The sequence below is a fragment of the Arctopsyche grandis genome, chromosome 9, assembly GCF_051622035.1.
Source record: "Arctopsyche grandis isolate Sample6627 chromosome 9, ASM5162203v2, whole genome shotgun sequence".
Classification (NCBI taxonomy): domain Eukaryota; kingdom Metazoa; phylum Arthropoda; class Insecta; order Trichoptera; family Hydropsychidae; genus Arctopsyche; species Arctopsyche grandis.
This window is the reverse complement of record NC_135363.1, coordinates 27540695-27561541: the sequence shown is the minus strand read 5'-3', so window position 1 is coordinate 27561541 and position 20847 is coordinate 27540695. Positions and strand designations below refer to the sequence as shown.

Sequence of the window (20847 nt, the reverse complement as noted above, 5' to 3'; positions counted from 1 at the left end):
ATAAAGCCTCGGAAAACAATCGTCAAAACTTATTTAGTGTATATATGTAGGTATCTCTTTCGCACGCACGCATGTAAAAGCAAGACAGAAAGAGAGAGCACGAGTCCACGACTGCTTCTTAAAAATGTATATAAAGTATTATAAAAATTACGAGTGTTCGGCGAAGTAAGTATGTAAAAAAAAATATTATATTTATTTTTTTTCAAAATAATTACAAATGTTAGCATTTTTCGCTTGGACATTGAAAAACCTCGTAGCAGCCAAAGGGTTAATCATCAATAAATGCTGTGATACGACTGTTGGCCTTTTACTTGGATCCTCCACCCACCCCGACGCAACACTATCATGGATGTATAATACACTAGATCTTCTGGTCTAGTATATTATACATGTCTTATACTGGTCTCCCTTTTGGCGCATGCAAAATACATGGCGCATGCAGTTTCTCTTAGTAGGTAGGTAGGTACCGCTGCGTCGTAAGGAAAAAAACATTTTTTTCCCAACTTCCCCGCTAGTTAAACCCCCCGCACCCCTCAGTTAGTGAAGACAAGATCTCCGACCAAAATCACACGTCAGGGCCCATCTATGTATTATACATCAATGGTTACTATTAAGAAAATAAATTGTAAAATGTAATCAAACTTTTTTTTTGAGATTCAACCTTATATTTATGTATTTAATAAAATACCTCATTTACGTTCAGCCTACTAAGTAACTCACTAATAGCTATAATCATCTGAATCAACGCTATTACATTTTAAATTTATTAAAATGCTACAATACTTACATTTTCCTAAATATCGGCTGACCGGTTAATCCAGAAGAAAAATTAACATTAATTTCCGGTTATTTGAAACTACATTGAAATAAAAGTACAGATGTGGGGATTAGCAAACTAATAAATAATACACATGTTCTAATCTGTATAAATTTATTTATAAAACAAGCTCTTGGCCTTCTTTTTCTTATTTTTACTCAATAATTTACGTTTTAATTTTTCAGTGCTTCGCAAAAGTTTTATAATGCTTTGATCGATATCTTCATCGTTCACTTTCTCTTCTTCTTTGTCCAATTTAGCCTTTTTAGGTGAATCGATCAAATCTTCCGAAATAGAAGCATCGTTGATAGTATCATTGCCTTTCCGTTTTTTAGCTTCGGACTTCATTTTCTTTTTTGAAACCGTAACATCTTTTGTTTTATCTTCAAGGAAAATGTTCTTTTCTATTTTACTAGAAATACCCTCTCTGCAAAAAGAAAAAAACATTTTAAAAATCGAATATGAATAAAAATTGTATTAAAAGCAAACTTGTATATGTAATATTAAATACATGCCTGATAATTTCCATATTGTCAAACATCTCGTCATATTCCTGATCAGGTTCATCCTCGTCTTTGATCTCGGAATCGTCAATTTCTTGTTTGATTGTAATTTCTCCGTCTTCTTGTTTAATAAACGAATCCACAGTTCGTAATAAAAAGCATGTCAATTTCGATGTAAGATATTGCTAAAAATATTTACAAATAGCCAAATTTATATTATATGTAATATGTAATATTATATAAAATAAAAAATAAATAAATAAAAATATAAACTCACTTTAAGAATGATTTCTTTACTTTCAGCATTGTGGATCCTCAAATGGCGATCTAGAGATGTCGAAACTACAACATTTGCATCTTTTTGGGACATAACATCAGTTATGGCACCGACGGCTCCTTTATAAGACTTACTCAATTTGCCTTTCTTTCTCAGATCGACGAGATTCAAAAGTCCTCTGCCTGTACCAACAATAACATGTCTAAAAAGAACAAAATTCATTTCAATTAATACCAAAAGCAAAACGAAAATGTACAAATGAAAGATAATAAGTATGTACATACTTGTCATAATGCCCCAGTGATATACAACTGCCAGCTTGGTCTTTGAAGTCGACATTGCATACCGGTCTACGTTGTGCTCGTGCATCATATAATCTGCATGAAAAATAGTGTACATTCAAAAAGCATTCAAAATTATCACAAATAATCCATGGATTAGATTGTACCTGACTGCTCCATATCTTGAACAGACTGCAACTACATTGCCATTATTTTCAGGTAAGAAGCAAATGTCTGAAACCCAAATCGGCACCCTAAGTTGGAGCCAATCGTGAGGCACATTTTTAGCGTGAAAAGTCGTCGTTCTTTTTTCCAAATCCCAAAGTTTCAAATCGTTTTCTTTTCCTCCGGTTGCGATTATCGACGAATTATAACTACAATGCTTCATTTTCTCTATGGGTCCTCCGGTGTTCAACAAATGTTCATCACTCGTGTTTGATTTCCAAATTTTAATGACGCCAGATTCGACGGCGCCGAATATAGACTCGCCAAAAACGGAAACACTCTGTAATTTACCTTCGCCAAAATCCACGCTTTTCGTGTCGCTAAACTCGTCGGTTATCAAATTGAACGTTTGCACGGTTCTGTCTTTACGACCGACTATGAATTTAGTTTGTTCGGCATCGGCCCACGTCATACAAGTGATGCCTTGTCCTTTCTCCAATTCTTTGATTCTTTGAAGTTGTTTAATATCCGGTTTTTTATTTGGATTCGAGTTATATTTAACATCTGCAATACAATTATTTGAAAATTATAAATTTTTTGAGAATATAAGTCAATTTATAATGAGGAATGTATATAACTTACGTTTTATGGTACCAATGTTGGAAGCGACGATTAGATCCAAGCCGTAGAAGTTCAAAGCCATTTTTGAAACTAATAGTAAATATTACAAGTGAAGATTTAACTTTAAACCATTACGGAAACAAAACACCACAGCTGTCAGTTCGCTTCAAGTCAATCTAACCTATAATCGAACCATGCTTTTCGAATCTAGCATTTGACGTTTCATATGTAATTTGGTCGAAATAGCTTTATTTACAACTACCTTCTTGTTATTATTAAAATCAGGGGTCTCGAAACTGAAATAAATTACTTACCCTCGATTGTTCTCACTAACGTTGTTAATCAGTTAACCCCTTAGATTTCAAAATTTAAATAAATCATCCCCATTTTTCATCTACAAGCTTAAACAATGACAAGTTAATCGGATATCTCACAAATGTGTACAGACGATGTAGTCCAGATAAATGTTATAATAATAGAAGGGCCTTTACGAATAAATAAATTGTTTTAATATTACGCGGTATGTCTCCATAACTACGCTATAATGTACGTAATAAAATAAGATCAATTTATTTTATTTTTTTAGAACATTTTCACACGGTTGTGTTTTCGACTGCAATATATAGATCGAAAATCGAAAGATCTTAAGTCGAAAAATCAAAAAAAAAAAAAAAAAGGGTGCATGGTAAACGGTACTATGTATATATGTGTAGGCGGGGTAGGATGTGTTGACCGTATCCCAGCCTAACGAAACACTGTTGTGCTTGTTTTAATAAAGTTTTATTGTTTGCCTAAATATTGTACAAAGGTATTAGAATATTTGGGCAAAAGTATGTCGTTCGGCGGTCTCTGGATATGGTAGAGTGTCGCTGGCTCGGCATTAGGCTATGTTCAGAAGGTCTCTGGATGCGGCAGTGTGTTGCTGGCTCGGCGTTCGGCTATGTTCAGAAGGTCTCTGGTCTGCTGCTGTGTGTCGACGCTTGCTGCTGTGGGTCGACTGGCGTTGTTTGGGTTGTACCTCCTTTTATAGTGTTTCTGGGTATCACGTGACCCGTGGTGGCTGTTGTTGATGCGTAAGCGAGGAATGTGCTTTTGTCGATGGGGTAGAATTTTCTGGAATGATTGGCACCGTTCCGTTTGAGTTTAGTTTAATGACTGCAGGTGTGCTTCGACCGGTTTGTTTCCGCTCGCCTGGTTGGGGTGGAGCTTTCTAGAAGGTTTTAGGAATGTATTCTGCGTCGCAGTAAATGTTGGTGACGAGATTCCCACATATGTATAATATATATGAGTGGCATGCGGTGAAATTATCTATTTTTTTGTCATACATGTTTATACCTGAAGGGTATAGACATTTTGTTGTAATCACCGAAACTCTTCACAAGTGTGTTAGTATGGTTATTAGTAGTCACCGGAGCCTGAGGGGCCGTGTATTGTTCAAAGGTTGTAAATGCATTGTTAAAAGTTTGCCGAACAATGGATAGCACTAAGACTCTAGTTATTAGTGATTCTGTCATGGAATCTACTGGTTAGTTTGTTAGTAATATCTGTAACAAACGGAATATTATAATATGGCATGCAGTTTTTTCAAGTTAGTATATATGGGTGTATTATAAATTATTTTTAGGGATTTATTTTGTATTACTTGGAGCTTGGAGAGGTTAGTATTCGAGGCGTTATTCCATACAGGTGAAGCCGGTCTCTGTGACAGACCGGAATGTGAAATTACCGAAAACGCAAATATCGGAAGGCAAAGATCGAAAATCGAAAGATCTTAAGTCGAAAGATCAAAAAAAAAAAAAGGTGCATGGTAAACGGTACATACCAGTGGCGGCTTGTGCATATGGGCTGCAGGGTTGCAGCCTCCCAATACAGTACAAATGCATGCTATTTTTGTCGTCAACATGGGCTGCGGGGCTGCAGACCTCCCAGTATAGTACATATTCAAGCTATTTTTGTTTTCATTCGATCAACGGTTTGGTTAACGAGCTACTACAGCCTGAATAATCTCTGCAGCCCCCCCACTATGAAATCTCACGAGCCGCTACTGGTACATACTCACTTAATTTGCACGAGCAGGATACAACAGGAACAACAGGAACAGGTTTTTCCTCCCGTATTAATGTACACGCGTAGAATACGGGAGGGAAAGCATGTTCCTCTTGTTCTTGTTGTATCCTGCTCGCGTAAATTAAGTGAGTATGTACCGTTTACCATGCACCCTTTTTTATCTTTCGATTTTCAATCTTTGCCTTCCGATATTTGCGTTTTCGGGCGTTTCACATTCGGGCCCGTGAGGTAGACCCCATATCGAAATAAGAAGAGGCTAGCATTGAAGTAGAATGGGTAGAAGCGCTCTCAGCTTCCAAAAATGTTGCTACTAAAACTCCGTGCAGACGGAGATTTCGGCTGTTTTTCTCAGTTGCAGTAGGATCTCTTTGAAATAGGCTCTACTAGTGAAATTGTGTGGTAGTATTAGTTCGACAAAGTCCGAACATCTGTATGTGCACGTGCTAGATGTTCGGACCAGCCTCACTCATTGAAAAACAGTTATTATTACTTTATCTACATTGAAGTAGTATGCATAGAATTGCTCTCAGCCCCTAAAAATGTTGCCACAAAAAATCCGTGTGCCCGGAGATGTCAGTTGTTTTGTCCAGTTGTTGTAAGGGACGATCACTTCCACGAATTTTTTTTCCTCACTCTTTTGTCTCTATTCTGACTTTCCGTCTCTCTCTTCGATGGCTCGCTTTTAACCCTTTGAGGAGTACGGCCGTACGGGTACGTGCAAAGTAAAATGGCCCCCGCCAGAGTACGACCGTACTCGTACGGTTTGACACGTTCAATCACTCAAAATACTCTACCTCTCTCATTGTTCGACATATTTGCATCTCGTTTTTTTTTTCAACTGTTGCTGAGATTTCTCTTTCACTCTTGTGTATGTATATTTTTGTATTCGAATAAAGAAACCAAATTTAACGAGGCGTGAAAGCCAGTAAAATTTTTATGACTGAACATGATGACAATTTTTTTTCTAAAGTAATATTTTCCACATGTAACAACTATAAAATATGTTCAGAACGAATAACATTGAAACCTCTGACTAAATTTATTTCATTTGACCCTCATAAAAATAATTTAGCGTAAAATTATAGATTTATTTTCGAGAGAATTTGGTTCGAGATGCAAGGCAAAACCCCGCCGGGCAATAAATCAATCATATAATCGAGCGAAATATGTCAACTTTATAACTTCCCACAAAATAAGAGTGTTCGCTCGGATTTTTCAAGTCAGTTGATTCCGAAAAAAAAATCACTCCTGAGACGTTTCTGGTGTTCAAATTAACTCACTACTCAAAAGGTTAAGCGATACTTTTGTTAGGAATGACTATTCTATACATTATACTTCAATGGAGGCTAGTAAAAAGAAAACAGAGAGAAAGAGACAGGGGGTGGGGATGGCGCGTTCGGAAATGCGAGTGGCGAGTGGAGAGTGGCGCTCGCGAAACCCGGCCAGGCTCGACAACCGGCGAGAGGTGCGGGGAGGCGGGGCAGCGGCGACACCCCGACACCACTCGCCGTCTCTCCTGTCTCCTGTCTCCTGTCAGTGGGCTGGTCGTGTGGGTGCGGGTGTGACAGGTGACAGCTGACAGGTGACAGGTGAGGAGTGAGGAGTGAGGAGTGGGCCGACTGCCGCGCCGCGCGCGCGCACGCAAAGCCAAGATGCAGTCGGCCGACGAGACGAAGGTGATCTACTACATCGACGACGAGGAGACGCCCTACCTGGTGAAGCTGCCGGCGCCTCCTCACAAAGTCACCCTGGCTGACTTCAAGAGCGTGCTCAACCGACCCAACCACAAGTTCTTCTTCAAGTCCATGGACGATGACTTCGGCGTCGTCAAGGAGGAGATCGCCGACGAGCGAGCTCACCTGCCCTGCTTCAACGGACGAGTCGTCGGATGGTCATTACTCTTTTCACCCTTCTTCTTCATACCAACTGCGCAACTGTTGTGACCTCTTATCAAACACTACAGACTATACATGACTAGGGTTGTCAGGCGCCCCGATTGTCACCTGTTTTAAGTCTCGTGTCCCGGTGTCCCGAACAAACCTCTCAGGACGCACAAATGTCCCCGCTTACTACTTTTTAAATTCTTACAGAAAAAGTCGACGTCTGGACCAGACAGTCTGGTAAACACTACAGCAATATTCAACAATCAACTATTTGTCTCTGTCTTGTACTTTCTGGACAACTTTATGTAGACAAAAAATGTGTATAAGGCATCAATCAATTTCTCACACTCGGAATGATTCATCACACGCAGACGCGGAATAGAACCATCAGAACAGAAAGACTGCTAATTTTGCTAATATTGAATATAAAAAGCTGAAGAAAAAAACACCAAAAACCTTTTTAGATTTTTTCACTAATCCTCTCGGTGAACTCTATCTTTGGTTTCTTCGTTGTAATTGTAGCACTTTTCATTTGCATTAAAAATAGAAGGAAAAAAAATCAATTATAGATATTCTAAATATTGAAAATATATCTATAGAAAAGTCAGAGATCTGATTTTTGGGGGCGGGTGTCCCGGTTTGACTTGCATGAAATCTGACAACCCTATATATGACACACATAGGGCTGTCAGACGTCCCAGTTTCAGGCCTCCGATCCCGGCGTCCCGAAGATTGAAAAGATCAAGCAATATATTTTTAATAATTTCTGAATAAACTGGAAAAGAAAAGAAAGGAAATACTTGTTTATAAAAGGAAGGATCTTAAATGTAACAAGGTTTTTTTTTTTTTTTTTATCAATCTTGTAATATCCATACCTATGTACTTTCTTTAATTCTTGTTTTTTTTTATATTTACTTCATAAGACTCGAAAGGCCAAAACGCCCAAATCTTTTGGGCGCTTGAAATGTATGAAAGATTCATACAAGCAAATAAAAAAATACGGTTTCTGATGGTACATGGTGCGGACAGGGACAGGGGCAATTAAAATGTCAAGAATTTGGATATCAATATCAATCTGGCAGCCCTACACACAATATATCAAGGCTAAAGTGCAGATCTGAGTCAGTGTGAGCTTCCATTTCAAATACACACACTGGCTCAGATCTGCACCTTAAGCTATATCAATCCCTCGTTAACATGAAATGCACGTGTTACAGTCCAAGTGTAGTTTCAGTTGTAATATATTATAATATTCCAATTGGCGTTTCAGGTCATTCATATTCGAATACAATTGAACAACTAGAATTACTGTGTGAATGGTCTTTAAATGATAATCTACCATTCAGCTCGACTAAATGCCATATATTTTATCCTTTATCAAGGTCTCTTTTCCCTATTGAGTTCGCTTATAGCAGTGGTTCTTAACCCCACCAGTTGCATATGCGCATTCACCGAACCCTTCTTAATTGGCACCGAATCATATGATTCGGGTGTGTGTCTTGACTTCCGCTGAACTCTTAATACTGACTCACCGAACCCTTAGGGTTCGATCGAACCCAGGTTAAGAACCACTGGCTTATAGCCTTCGGAACTATCAATTAACGTGAACTGACAACTGTTGGCATACTGTTTAGGAGTGACTTCAAATTTTCGACTCATATATCAGATATGTGCTCTGTAGGGATACTAAAATGCTTGAGTTTGTTTTGCGCAATGCTCACTACTTCCGAGATCCACGTATAATGGTGTTGCTTTATTGTTCGCTTGTCCGGAGCATATTAGAGTTTGGGGGTCTGTACATAATTTGAAGTCCCACTGAAATTATAATAAATTCTCTCTTGATTGAAAGAGTTCAAAAAAAGTTTCTTAGATGCCTTTATATGAGGAAATATAAATATTACGAATCTGTTTGAGTTTACCAATTATGTTCACCGTTCTCTAGACCGTCATTTATCTGTACACGTAATTTATACCGATTTCCTGAAAGCTTTTGATAAATTAAATCATTGTATTTTATTAAAGAAAATGTCCGCATACGGATTTCATTACAGATTGGTCCAGTTTTTTAGATCTTATCTTCTGGATCGTCAACAATTTGTAGCCTTCGGTTCCGCTCGCTTCCCGTGTCTATATCGCTGGCTCAGGAGTTCCACAAGGCTCTAACCTAGGGCCCTTGTTATTCAATATATTTGTAAATGATATTAGTATTAAACTGGTCAATTGTCGTTTCTCACTATACGCTGATGATTTAAAGCTCTATTTGAGTCTCGATTCTGAACGTTCTTGTGAGCTTTTACAAGATGATCTTAATGCTCTTCATGATTGGTCGTTAACCAACTGTTTGCCTCTTAATGTCTCCAAGTGCAAGGTTATATGTTACTCCAGATCCAGATCCACCCCCGATCGTACCTTTCCATATCTTGTTGGTAACTTTTTATTGAACTGGATCCATTCAACTGTTGATCTTGGGATTGCATTCCAGAGTGACCTAAATTTCTCTGTTCATATCGACTCTGTGTGTTCCTCTGCCTCACGAATTCTTGGGTTTTTCTTTCGTAATTCTCGACACTACCATAATCCCGCTGTTTTGAGATTACTGTACAATGCTCTAGTTAGGAGTATCTTGGAATACGCCTCTATGATCTGGAATCCTTACACTAAGTCTCTATCTGTAAAGCTTGAACTTGTCCAAAGACGATTTCTCAGACTGCTTTATAAGGAGCAATATGGGATTTACCCATACTTATTTCCTTCAAAATTCGTCATGGGTATGGTCGGCTACACTTCTCTTGACCACAGGAGGAGTGTTGCCCTCATCAAGTTCTTGTTTTCCATATTTAGAGGCTGTATCTCCTGTCCGTCTATCCTGGCTGAGCTGGGCCTTCATGCTCCAGAGAGTGTGATATGGACCCGCCATCGTCCCCTATTTCACACTCCTTTGGCTAGAATTGTGGCATTTAGTTATTCTCCCATTCCTCGTGGCCTCCATTTCTTTAATTCACTGGATGGTGCCATTGACATTTGTCACGTCTCTCTTCATTCTCTGCACCACTTCCTAAGTTATGGAGGTCGCGACCATTTAGAAATATTGATTTAGGGTTTTTTAATTATGATTTCATGTTTTATTTAGTTATCCTTTCCTTATTTAATTTGTATATATAATTTGTTTATTTAACTTGTATTTTTTCCTTTTGTACTTCTTAATCTTTTTAGCATACTCGTCGCTTTGGAGCAATCTGTTAGACGAGTGTGCTTGATTAATTGATTTTGTAAAATAAAATAAAAATAAAATTTATTTCCCACTGCCTTTTTACAAGGTATGCTAGGCTTTGACTCGCTATCTTCGAGAAGAATTATTGCCATTTCCGAATATTTCTTTGGAGTATTAAAGGGAGGAATTGACAACCCTTTGATTTGATTGGTATTTAAATTTTCGGCGCCTGAATGTGGTAGAGCTTTGCGTCATCATTTACTTTTCCAACCTATTCCTGCGAAAACGTCTGCTTTCAATAACTCGTCTCTTGTAAAGGCTATCCGGTTCCTTAATGTGATAGATGAACATTTGAACCTGTTCTATGTATTGTCATGTTGATGAGCTGGTTAGTTTCTTGAGATTCAACACGAGTCTTTTTGAATGAGAAGATGATTGGTAATTTTTATTGTTCTTTTCTTTTTTTGTAAGATTGGTGTGACACTTTGGGGTAACCTGTCTGGTCACATTGGTCATATTATTGTTATTGTTATTATAAAGATTTATATACCGTTCCGATATTGATTGAAATGCTGGCCATTTAATTTGTTGCCTTTTCATTCAGACGTTTTTATGCGTTTTGTTTTCTATGCCGGCTCTGTTAAACCTATCTGTATTTCTTATTGTATACCTTGGAAAGAATCTAACTTACGGTTTGATTGTAAACGGTTGACCGTACAAAATTATGAAGCTGACTTCGATCAAAAAAACCTTCACATTTTGTCAACTTTTTTAAAGAAACGTCTCAACATTCAAGAGTAAACTTCTTCTGACTAGGGATTGCAATTTACCGTCAAATTCCATTTACCGGTAAACAATTTTTTCCACTGCCGGTATACCAGTATTTACCAGTTGAGACAACCGGTGGATTACCACAACTATGTGGTTACTTTTCCTAAAACGTTAACCTAAATTGAATCATAAATAATTAAAAATAAATTTCAGGCGAATAATGTTATATAAATTCATAAAGTCCATTTATTTTTATGTTTTAACCAATCATGTTGATGTATTTAAAGTTTGGACTATTTGAAAATTTGGATCATAATTGAAACAACCGCATCAATTCTGTTTTGATACTCTTAAGCTAGCATCAGCGTAGCCGCTCTTACGAATGCATCTTTTAGGTCATTTAATACTATCTAACCCACAATACGCCATTTGCATCGATTTTTAACGCAATAATATACCTGTATATGTACTTAATCGCGATAAAATAAGTAGCGTTAATTATCGATGGCCAAATTTCGACGATTTACTGGTAAACCGGTATTGCAGTCACTAATTATATCCGTAACTCTATTCTTTTTGATGACATTTCATATTCAATCGAGCACAAAAGACACAGTTAAACTCAATTATCATGATACTTGAGACTTATTATGTATTTATTTTTAAGGTTTTGTAAATTGGGAGAGACTTTTGATAGGAGAAATGTTTCTAACGGGTAGGTTCGTTTCTTATATCATAACAGTTCATATGCTAACGAAATGTCTTTGCATATACCTACGTACATACATATGTTAGATAAATAATCATAATTAGTTAATTGATGTTAAATATATATTTAATATTCTCTTGTTATTTTAGGCTGGTATCAGCAGGTGAGGGATCCAACCCCTCCGATGGTGCCTCGCAATCGACGGAAGGCCGGGGTCCTGGCCCCCACCGAGCCCCGGGTACCGGAGCGAGCAGCGGCCGAGCCGCACCCGACTCGGACACCGACAGCGCAATTAGCGGCCGAGATCGAGGACGAGCTCCCCGCTCCCTAGACGACAAATACCGTTATAAGGGTCTCCGCATAAATGGCCACAGCAAATATGCCCCGCGTCTGGAATACGAGACCGCCTCTGTGCTCAGCTCCGAGCTGGAGTCCAGCTCGATGTTTGATAGCCGCTCCGAGGTCACGACTTCCACCGGCCGTCGCACAGAGCGCGCCCCCACCGACTGCAGCTCCGTGTCTCACCTCAACGTGGCCAGGAGGCGGAGGCGCAAGCTGAGGCCGCAGGCCGTGTCCCGCGCCAGCTCTTATTCCAGTATTACCGATTCGACGATGTCGCTCAACATCATCACCGTCTCACTCAATATGGACACGGTGAACTTTTTGGGCATTTCCATTGTGGGACAGTCGAATAAGGGGGGCGATGGTGGGATTTACGTCGGCAGTATCATGAAGGGTGGAGCTGTAGCCCTTGACGGACGCATCGAACCCGGAGATATGATATTGCAGGTTTGTATACTTTTTTTTTTCTAGGTGAAAGCAGATAAGACGGGCTATGATTGAACTATCACTATATAATAAAAACGAGCAAAAGGAATACTCTTTATTTCCATAGAGACTGTTCAATCTCTACTAAGTTTGACCCACCGAACTCGAATATGGCAATAATTGCACTCGTTTGAGAGATATGAGTGTTTAAAAAAATGTGCAATTTTTATGCCGAATTTGAGTATTGGAATCAATAGATGTTTTTTCTATTGACCTTTTATTGCTTTTAAATACCTGTAATTAATTATCTAGCGATTTTTAAAAGTAAAAATATGTTTTTTTACACATTTTTTCCTTGTAATATTGTTTATAAGGGGTACGATTTAACTGTACATTAAAAAAACTGTTTGTGCATTAAAAATTTGCATTATTTTCGGTGCATTGGTGTTTTTGAATGCATTCAAAATTGTGCAAAAATTGCGCTTGCCCATGTTGCGAGTAATATAAACAAACAGAGAAGTTTTTATCGGACATATGTTGAGCACCAATCATCAAATACGAGTGACGCCAAAATTGTTTGAAAAGGTCTGTGGACTTTCCTCACTTGAACAACAATATGACGCCTAAGCTCTAAAGCCACTTCTATTATTATAACATTTCTCTGTAATGGCTATGATTTAACTAAATTGAGAAAAATACTTTGTATCTTAAAAATAATTTTTGTGCGTTTTCGATGCATTAAGCAATCTCGAATTGTGCACGAATAAAATAATTTCGCATTATAAATAATGTGACCATTGAAAAATATGAAACGATCATTCGAAAAAATAGATTTTAGCATTAGAATAGATACAAGAAGGGGTTATGTTGCAGTTTTCCGCTATTGACAACTGTCAACAGTCACTTTTGTTTACGTATGAATATGAATGATGATGTCAGGTCGTAGGTGTCGGAAGGTCGCAAGCCGAAGAGTAAAAAAGAAGGAATCCAGTAGAGAGAAGCGTTGATCGTTGTCGGTTCGTATTTTGGTCGTTGTAATACACATTTAAGTAGCAAATATTTTTTTCAATGATCAAAGCAAAGTTTCTAATGCAATCTGCATCCATCATTTAGTAATTAATGCATACTAAATGCACTTTTTTTAATGTACAACATTTTTTTTAAATGCACATTTATTTTATAAAATGTTATAAAATTTAAATTGTTCCCGTTTATAAGGGTTGGTTTTCAATATCAGTATTTGTTTATTTTTTCTGAACGTACTAAAATCGAGCGGTAAATGATTTTAAATTACAATGTGAAATGTTCTAGGCGGACTGTGAGCGAGTGAGATGGAGTGATGCGCTCTTCATTTTTCATCTCGCTCTTGTAGCAACATTTTTTAACTCAATTTAAAATCGTTTACCGCTCGAATTAGTAAAAAAACGTTTCGATAAAACAAATATTGACATTTAAAAAACCGATTTTTATAAACAAGGTAGAGAGAAAAACTAGCGAAATTAGCTCATAATATTTCAGAAAAAAATGTGTTAAGGAAAAATATATTTTTGACTTTTATAATTCGCTAGATTATTAATTATAAGTATTTCAAAGCAATAAAAGAATCAAAATCAATAGAAAAAACATCCGACTATTGATTCCAATACTCACTTTTGGCACATCCACACTAGATTTTGAATTAAATACTGCAAAAGTCAAAAATCTATTAAAATTGCCCATTTTTATAAACGCTCATATCTCTTAAAAAAGAGAGCAAGCCAGCAAAAATCATTGTCATATTCGAATTCGGTAAGTCCAACTCAGTAGAGATTGATAAGTCTCCGCTCTGGTAATTTTTTTTGTTGCCCAGTCTAATTAAAGTAGTGTCCGAGTTTGCCTACAACACTAAATAAAACTCTTCATACAAATCTGATGCTTACAATGAACGCAGGTCAACGACGTCAATTTCGAGAACATGAGCAATGACGAAGCGGTGCGGGTGCTCCGAGAAGTCGTCCAAAAACCTGGCCCAATAAAACTCGTAGTCGCCAAATGCTGGGATCCCAACCCCAAAGGATACTTTACAATTCCGCGCACGGAACCCGTCAGACCTATCGATCCAGGTTTGTATAGATTCAACCTAATTGAATATACATACATACATATACGACTCGATGATTAGTACCTTGAAAATGAACACTTTAATAATTGAAAAGTAAGTATTCGCTGAACTAAATCTCATATATCTTATCCTTCAAGTCGTGCATGGATTGAGATTGGTTTCAGATTTCAAAGCCTTTATTGCTGATATTCAGCTGTGTGTCCTGATGACACATATGCCTCCTCCAGACCTTTCCATATTCCTCTGTCTCCTGCTATCCTCGTCCATAAAGGGCCTGCAGCTTGCTTCAGGTCATCTGACCATCTTTTCCTCCGTCTGCCTCTTTTTCTTTTTGCTTTATAGCGTCGGGTCCATTTGGTTATAGCATAGCTGTTGACCATTTATTTCTCTTTCCTGTCCCTTATCATGTGACCGGTCCATCTCCATCTCAATGTTTTGACTTTTATACCAACATCGTCATTTTTCTGAGATCTACTGCTCTTATGTTTTATGGTATACCCTAGCATACTTCTTTCCATGCTCCTCTGGCATGTTATAAGTAGTCACCGGAGCCTGAGGTTGTAAAAGGTTATAAATGCATTGTTAAAGGTTTGCCGAACTGTGACTATCCTACGTCTAGTTATAAGTTTCTGGAAGTTTTTTTGTGTAGTAGCTCAAGTTTGACATCCATTGGAAGTATGCAGGTGTTGAATGTTTTTCTTTTGATTGCATTGGCATGTTGTTTGCCCTTCATTCTGTCTTTCAGCGACCAGAATCTTTTCCACGCGTTAGTGATCCTCTTTTTTTTTCTATTTCTGCTTCCATATGTTCATTGAAAGACACAATCTGCCCAAGGTATACATAGGACTCCACATACTCTATAGGCTCTACCTTGTCTACCTTGATGATACTCTTGGCTTGGCTTGGATTGAGATTGATGAGAATGTTATTCTTCAATATTTAAAATAGCCTCACAGAATGAAGTCAAACGTAATGACACAGTTTCCGGGACCATTTCATAGATGGCTTGCTGTGTCGTGCATCCTGTCAGAACCAAACCATTCCATAAACAAATCATAGATTATGCCGAGAATAATTAATTCGGTTCAACGATTGTAGTAACTGATGAATATTTATTTTTCGATTACAATGCTCGTTTTGAAGTTACTGATACTGATCCGTATGCAAAGTTGCTGATTTATAATAATTGAAATTACAGGTGCATGGGTAGCTCATACGGCAGCTCTACGCGAAGCGGCTTATCCGGCGGCTCCTCCTTCGGTGTTGGGAGGGTCCGGAGCCTCACTCGCTTCGGTGCCACCAGACCAGCCGCCGCCGCTTTCCGTCAACATGGATATGGCGCACGTGGTTCGCACCATGTTACGTCCCGACTCCGGTATGCTCCTATCATCTCTCTGATATAATATGCATGTGTACGTGTGTTGTCTGATTTTACTGTCCGTCTTAGGTTTGGAAATTCGAGATCGTATGTGGCTCAAGATCACTATTCCTAACGCTTTCATCGGCGCTGATGTCGTCGAGTGGGTTCTCGCTAGAGTCGCCGGCTTGGCCGATAGACGGGACGCTAGGAAATATGCATCACATATGCTCAAGGTATGGAGCTTGTGTTGTGTTGTTTTCAAAGTTTTGTTAACGATTTTTATATGTTGGTTACATATATATATATATATATATATATATATATATATATATATATATATATATATATATGTTGGTTTTTTGTTTATGCAGGCTGGTTTTATACGGCATACAGTTAACAAGATAACATTTTCGGAGCAGTGCTATTATGTAGCCGGGGATGAATTATCTGTCGGACTTAACGCTCTTAGGCTCAGGGCTCGAAGTCCTTCGGCCGATAGCGATACCGTTGCTCCTTTGCCGAATCCGAGGTAAGTCTTCAGTCTTCAGTATTCAAACGTTTCAACCTTTTTAATAAGTTGTTATTATGTAACTTTCCTACTCTATGTACACTACCGGTCATATGTTCAAGACCAGAGGGATAGGTAATTTTCAAAGCTTCGTAATACTTAATTAGCGTGAAATAATTTGACAAAATTGGTGCCAATTTGTTGCACACATGCTTAAATATCATTTTAACAAAAAAATAAGGAGTTAGCCCGTTGGATTGTTGTTTTTTTTTGGGGAAATGCTCAAATATGGTTCATTTTGGAATCACGCCCGTGTCTTTATGCTGCTCGTAATCCAACCTTTATTTTACGTACTATTCCAATTGAAATGACATCAACACGGTTTAAAATAACAAACCTTTAATGAATTTGGTTCAGTTTTAAACGATCGGTGCGACTTTGAATTCGTACTAGTGAAGAAATTATCTAGCACAGAAATTTTTGTAGAAATATTCCGACGTTGGCATTTTGAAGAATCATTATTTCACTTCATAATGAAAAGAAAACCAGAGATATATAGCCAAGAAACTTCATGTTTCAAAGATTGCAGTACAGCAAACAATAAAAAAAATTCCAATATTCGAGTAGTATGGAGGAATAATCCAGATAAGGACGACCCAGAATCACGAACGAAGGACTGGATCAACTTATCGTGCTATCAAGCAAACATAATCAAATGTTAACAGCACCAGATATCGCCTCGGAGACTAAAAGGAAAGCGTTTCAAAAATATAGTGATTATCAGTCCAACAGGAATGGCCAGCTTGGGTTCTTTGGCATCGGAATTAGTCAATTGAAGATTGGTTAAAAGTGTTTTTGTAGAATCGAAATGAAAGCATGAAAGTTATCCATACATCATTTCTAACATACTTTATGTAATTTAATTGATTCACACAAGAAAGCAAATTATCATGTGTCATTATAATAAGTAAATAAGGCACTTTGTTTGTATATACATATGTTATCTATAGGCAACAATTTCACTCATTCATATTATTTTGTGAACACTATTTTACCGCATAATGAAACTACACTCAATCTTCATTGCGTTTACGATTTGAATTCATCGTATACGAATTTTGACCATGCAGAACTCAATACTTTCGTTAATATTATATATACATGTAGTCCTCGATTTACGACGATTCGCACTCATGTATGACCGATACCTGCAACCAGTGCCCTTAAGGAGATATTAAATGGCATATACTTTCGAGATATTAGTACATATGACATAATTATTCATTATACCATCATTATATTCGGCATTGGTTTTAGATGTGTACCTATATTTTGTGAATCCAATGCATTTGTGGTTGACTTCATTTATAAGACGATTTATAATAATATATGCACAAACAGTGTACAATTTTTGTGTGTTAATAGTTAATAAATTGTGCCTATAATGACTTGTAAAGGGAATAGTGGTATAAAGAAGAAAAGTGCTTGTAATCTGAAATTGTCTCGTTCAACGATCTCTACTATTTTAAAAGATATAGAACGAATTCGCGAATGATCTTAGTCAGTCAAATCCACAATTATAACAAAGAAAGACTCGAAGGCATCCAAAAAATGGAAAAATACTAGTTATTGGATGGATGATAAGACTGCGAAACAATTTCCATTGCGCACAATAAATACAAAAAGAGAAACCACAACATATTTGAAGATTTAAGATAAAGAAGTTTGTCAATTGCAATCGAACTTTTGGTGTAAGCCATGGATAGTTCGCGAGATTTAAAAAGGGCGAATTACCTGATGTAAAAATTGGTGGAGAGGCAGCAAATGTCGATTACAAAGCTGCTGAAGACTTCATTGAACAGTTCAATACGTTGATTAGAAATGAAGAATATATGTCGATGAAACCAGGCTATATTGAAAGCGATGCACGAGGAAGACAAAAATTCGAAGAAATGGTTGCAGATTAAGAATGAATTTTAAGTGTGAACCGCCAAATTCAAAAAAACTAGAGTTCGTTGCAGCATAATAGAAAAATCCCGCTTCGCATAAATAGGTTGTAGAAACTGGAAGTAAAATAATAATAGCTTGTTTTGAAAAATTGGAGTGCTCTTCTGACAAACTCACCCAGATATCATATAAAAGGCTGATCTTTGTATTTTTGTTTCTAATCAGTCACTAATTAAATCAATTAGATTTTCATAGTCATAGAAAATGAATTCCAAACCCAGGAATCGTCCTTACTAGTTTTCGGAAAATATTGTAAGAGTTGTTTTCAAGTTATATGAGTGCTCTAAAAATACTTTGGAAACTTCTTCTTCATCTACATACTTTAAAATTGAATTAATTCAAGAAAACTATCAAAATTATTACATAGATTCGACTAGATAAAATCCAAAATTGTATTTTGTTATCAAAAGATGTAATTTTATCTCTTGTATTACAAATTGTAATACTTTTTCCTTGTAATGATAAGTTAAAAATATCTGCCAGATATGCAAGTTTTATCAACCATAAAGGATTTATTAACAAAATTTTGTCCCGAATAATTTTGTTTTGTTGAGTTATTCAATATGAAGTAGAAGATATTTAAATGTGTTGCAGTTTATAACACCTTTCCAAATTGTCGCGGAACACAAGTGTTCCGCGGAACATAGTTTGGAAAACCGTGCATTATATGAATTCAACTTGCAATCGAGGTGCAAGAACATATCTTCGTTGAGGAAGTCGAGGCATACCCGTACACGTAATGATGATTTTCAATTTTGTTTCAGTCTCATGAGCGCCACTAGCTACATGCCGTACAGCGGTTCTTACAATCCTCACGGCTATCAACCCATGCCCTTCAAATATACGTCGTGTCCTGCCACCGAACACACTACGATATACGGGTACGTATACATATATGGACGTCTAAAACACACAATATACAGCTGGTCTGGAGAATATTGAGATTCGAATCGATTTTTAGGTACAACCGAGAGGAGAGCGTACTGTCGGGAAGTGGTGGATCGAGTGGATCCGACCATCTCACAACTAAGGAACATCACGGTGCGTATTCTGTGTGCATTTACATACATATTTGCGTGAAAGTGGTTCGAGTTATCCATTGGTTCGATCTTTTTGCAGGCAATCAAGACGGTAAGTCAAATTCGAGCGGTTCGCAGGGTGAGCCGTCGGCCGTTCCAGCCGTAATACCGACCGGTAACGGAAACAACAACGGCACTGGCTCCAGTTCCGGAGGCCGTCGCAGTCACAGCTCGGGATCCGATCGCGGCTGTGCTCCGACCGATCACACGAGACCTGTGATTTTCCTCTAGGAGAGAAAGTCGCGTGAGAAGGGTCAATGTAGACCTCTATGAACTCGTTTTAAATAAAACCAAATTATCACCACTATCGTAAGCGACGGTCGTTTACTCTCGTAGCGAAACAACTCGATATGTTATTGAAATTTTATAATAAAAGTCATTATATTTGGGCACAAATTCAAGATCAAAAGAAGAAATTCGTTCAATATCAAGTTAGAAAATAATCGTTATAAATATTTGAATTTATCTGTTATAATTTATTTTATCGTATAATTAGGTTCATCAGAATGGTATATGTATATGCGGGTGAGGCAGAAACAATTAGACCAATTCTATCTTGAAAATGAACAGGAAGGAAACTATATATGTATGATGTACCGTCACGTTTTTACTTTAATATGCGGTCTCACTGTCTCAGTTCTCGCGTGGGACAGTGAGACTGAATGATACCGACCCTGATCTTAAATGAATAGGGCCAACCCTAACTTAACCTAACCTAACCTGACCCTTAAATAAATAGATGTTGGCTGCTAAGATATGTTTTGTTTGTTTTTTTTGTGAAAATATCGATGAAACAAAACTTAAAAATAACATATCTTAGCAGCCAACGCCTATTTATTTAACCCTTTGCCCGCGGCAATAAATATAGCGAACAAGCCCTGTATGCGGCGGCACCTTTTTCGCGAATTCGGCAATCGAGTTTACGACCTTAAATACAGATTTTAATATTTACTCAAGTAACCAGATATGTTAATTAACACATAAAGTATTATTTTAAACAATAAAATACATAATATATCTCGTAGTTTTGGCTTAATTGTCAAATAATCATTCTTCATACAATTGAGACGTATCGTCGCCATTGTTCAATAGACGTGACGTCACATAAACGAAGTTTCAGTATGGTTTCACAAAAAACTAATTTTGACTGGTATATATTCATTTTAAGCAAATTGAATAGATGGCATTCAACTCTCAGTAATATATTCAACCAATTTTGAACCTTAAAACAGTTGAAATGGGCGCATATAAGGCTCAAAATCCCGTGCAAAGTTCAGAAATTCTATGGAAGACAGCCGCGCTACAGACTTGTCGCGCAAAGCTTCTATAGAAAACGGCCGCGGGCAAACGGTTAATGGTCAGGTTAGGTTAGGTTAAGTTAGGGTTGGCCCTATTCATTTAAGATTAGGTTATTAGGGTCGGTATTTTCTTCGCTGCTGACGATATTTTGATAGAAATGCTTCGACAACATTATGGGGCGGCAGGAAAATACAAAAATTATAATAAACAAGTCGTTGCTACGATACAAATAAAAAAGATATATAATCGACTGCGATTCAAAGGTATATCGCGTACTAAAGTAGCTCCGTACTTAGCCTATTGAGATCCACTAGGCACCGAGCATACCTCAATATCTAATCGGACTTAGTACAATCCTTGTGATCCGTCTTCTAGTTTTTGTAATGGTTCAATTCTGACAGGATCGAGTATAACTACATA

The 20847-nt window shown here is 37.5% G+C and overlaps 2 protein-coding genes across 2 annotated transcripts; one reads left to right on the top strand and one right to left on the bottom strand.

The window, feature by feature from the left end:
- Positions 1–908: 908 nt before the first annotated feature.
- On the bottom strand, positions 909–3159 carry l(2)k09848 (WD repeat domain 74 lethal (2) k09848). The gene is made up of 6 exons (XM_077437473.1): positions 2686–3159; positions 2046–2607; positions 1882–1974; positions 1598–1799; positions 1333–1505; positions 909–1244 (listed from the first exon to the last, which is right to left on the bottom strand). Exons 1-6 carry the CDS (start codon positions 2744–2746, stop codon positions 932–934), a joined length of 1404 nt encoding a protein of 467 aa, XP_077293599.1. The 5' UTR covers positions 2747–3159; the 3' UTR covers positions 909–931.
- Positions 3160–6175: 3016 nt separating this feature from the next.
- Positions 6176–19821, top strand: dsh (Segment polarity protein dishevelled). Its single transcript, XM_077437484.1, has 9 exons — positions 6176–6622; positions 11455–12094; positions 14004–14175; positions 15373–15549; positions 15622–15767; positions 15906–16063; positions 18814–18930; positions 19011–19090; positions 19169–19821. The coding sequence occupies exons 1-9, from the start codon at positions 6384–6386 to the stop codon at positions 19357–19359; spliced, it is 1920 nt and encodes a 639-aa protein (XP_077293610.1). The 5' UTR covers positions 6176–6383; the 3' UTR covers positions 19360–19821.
- Positions 19822–20847: the final 1026 nt, after the last annotated feature.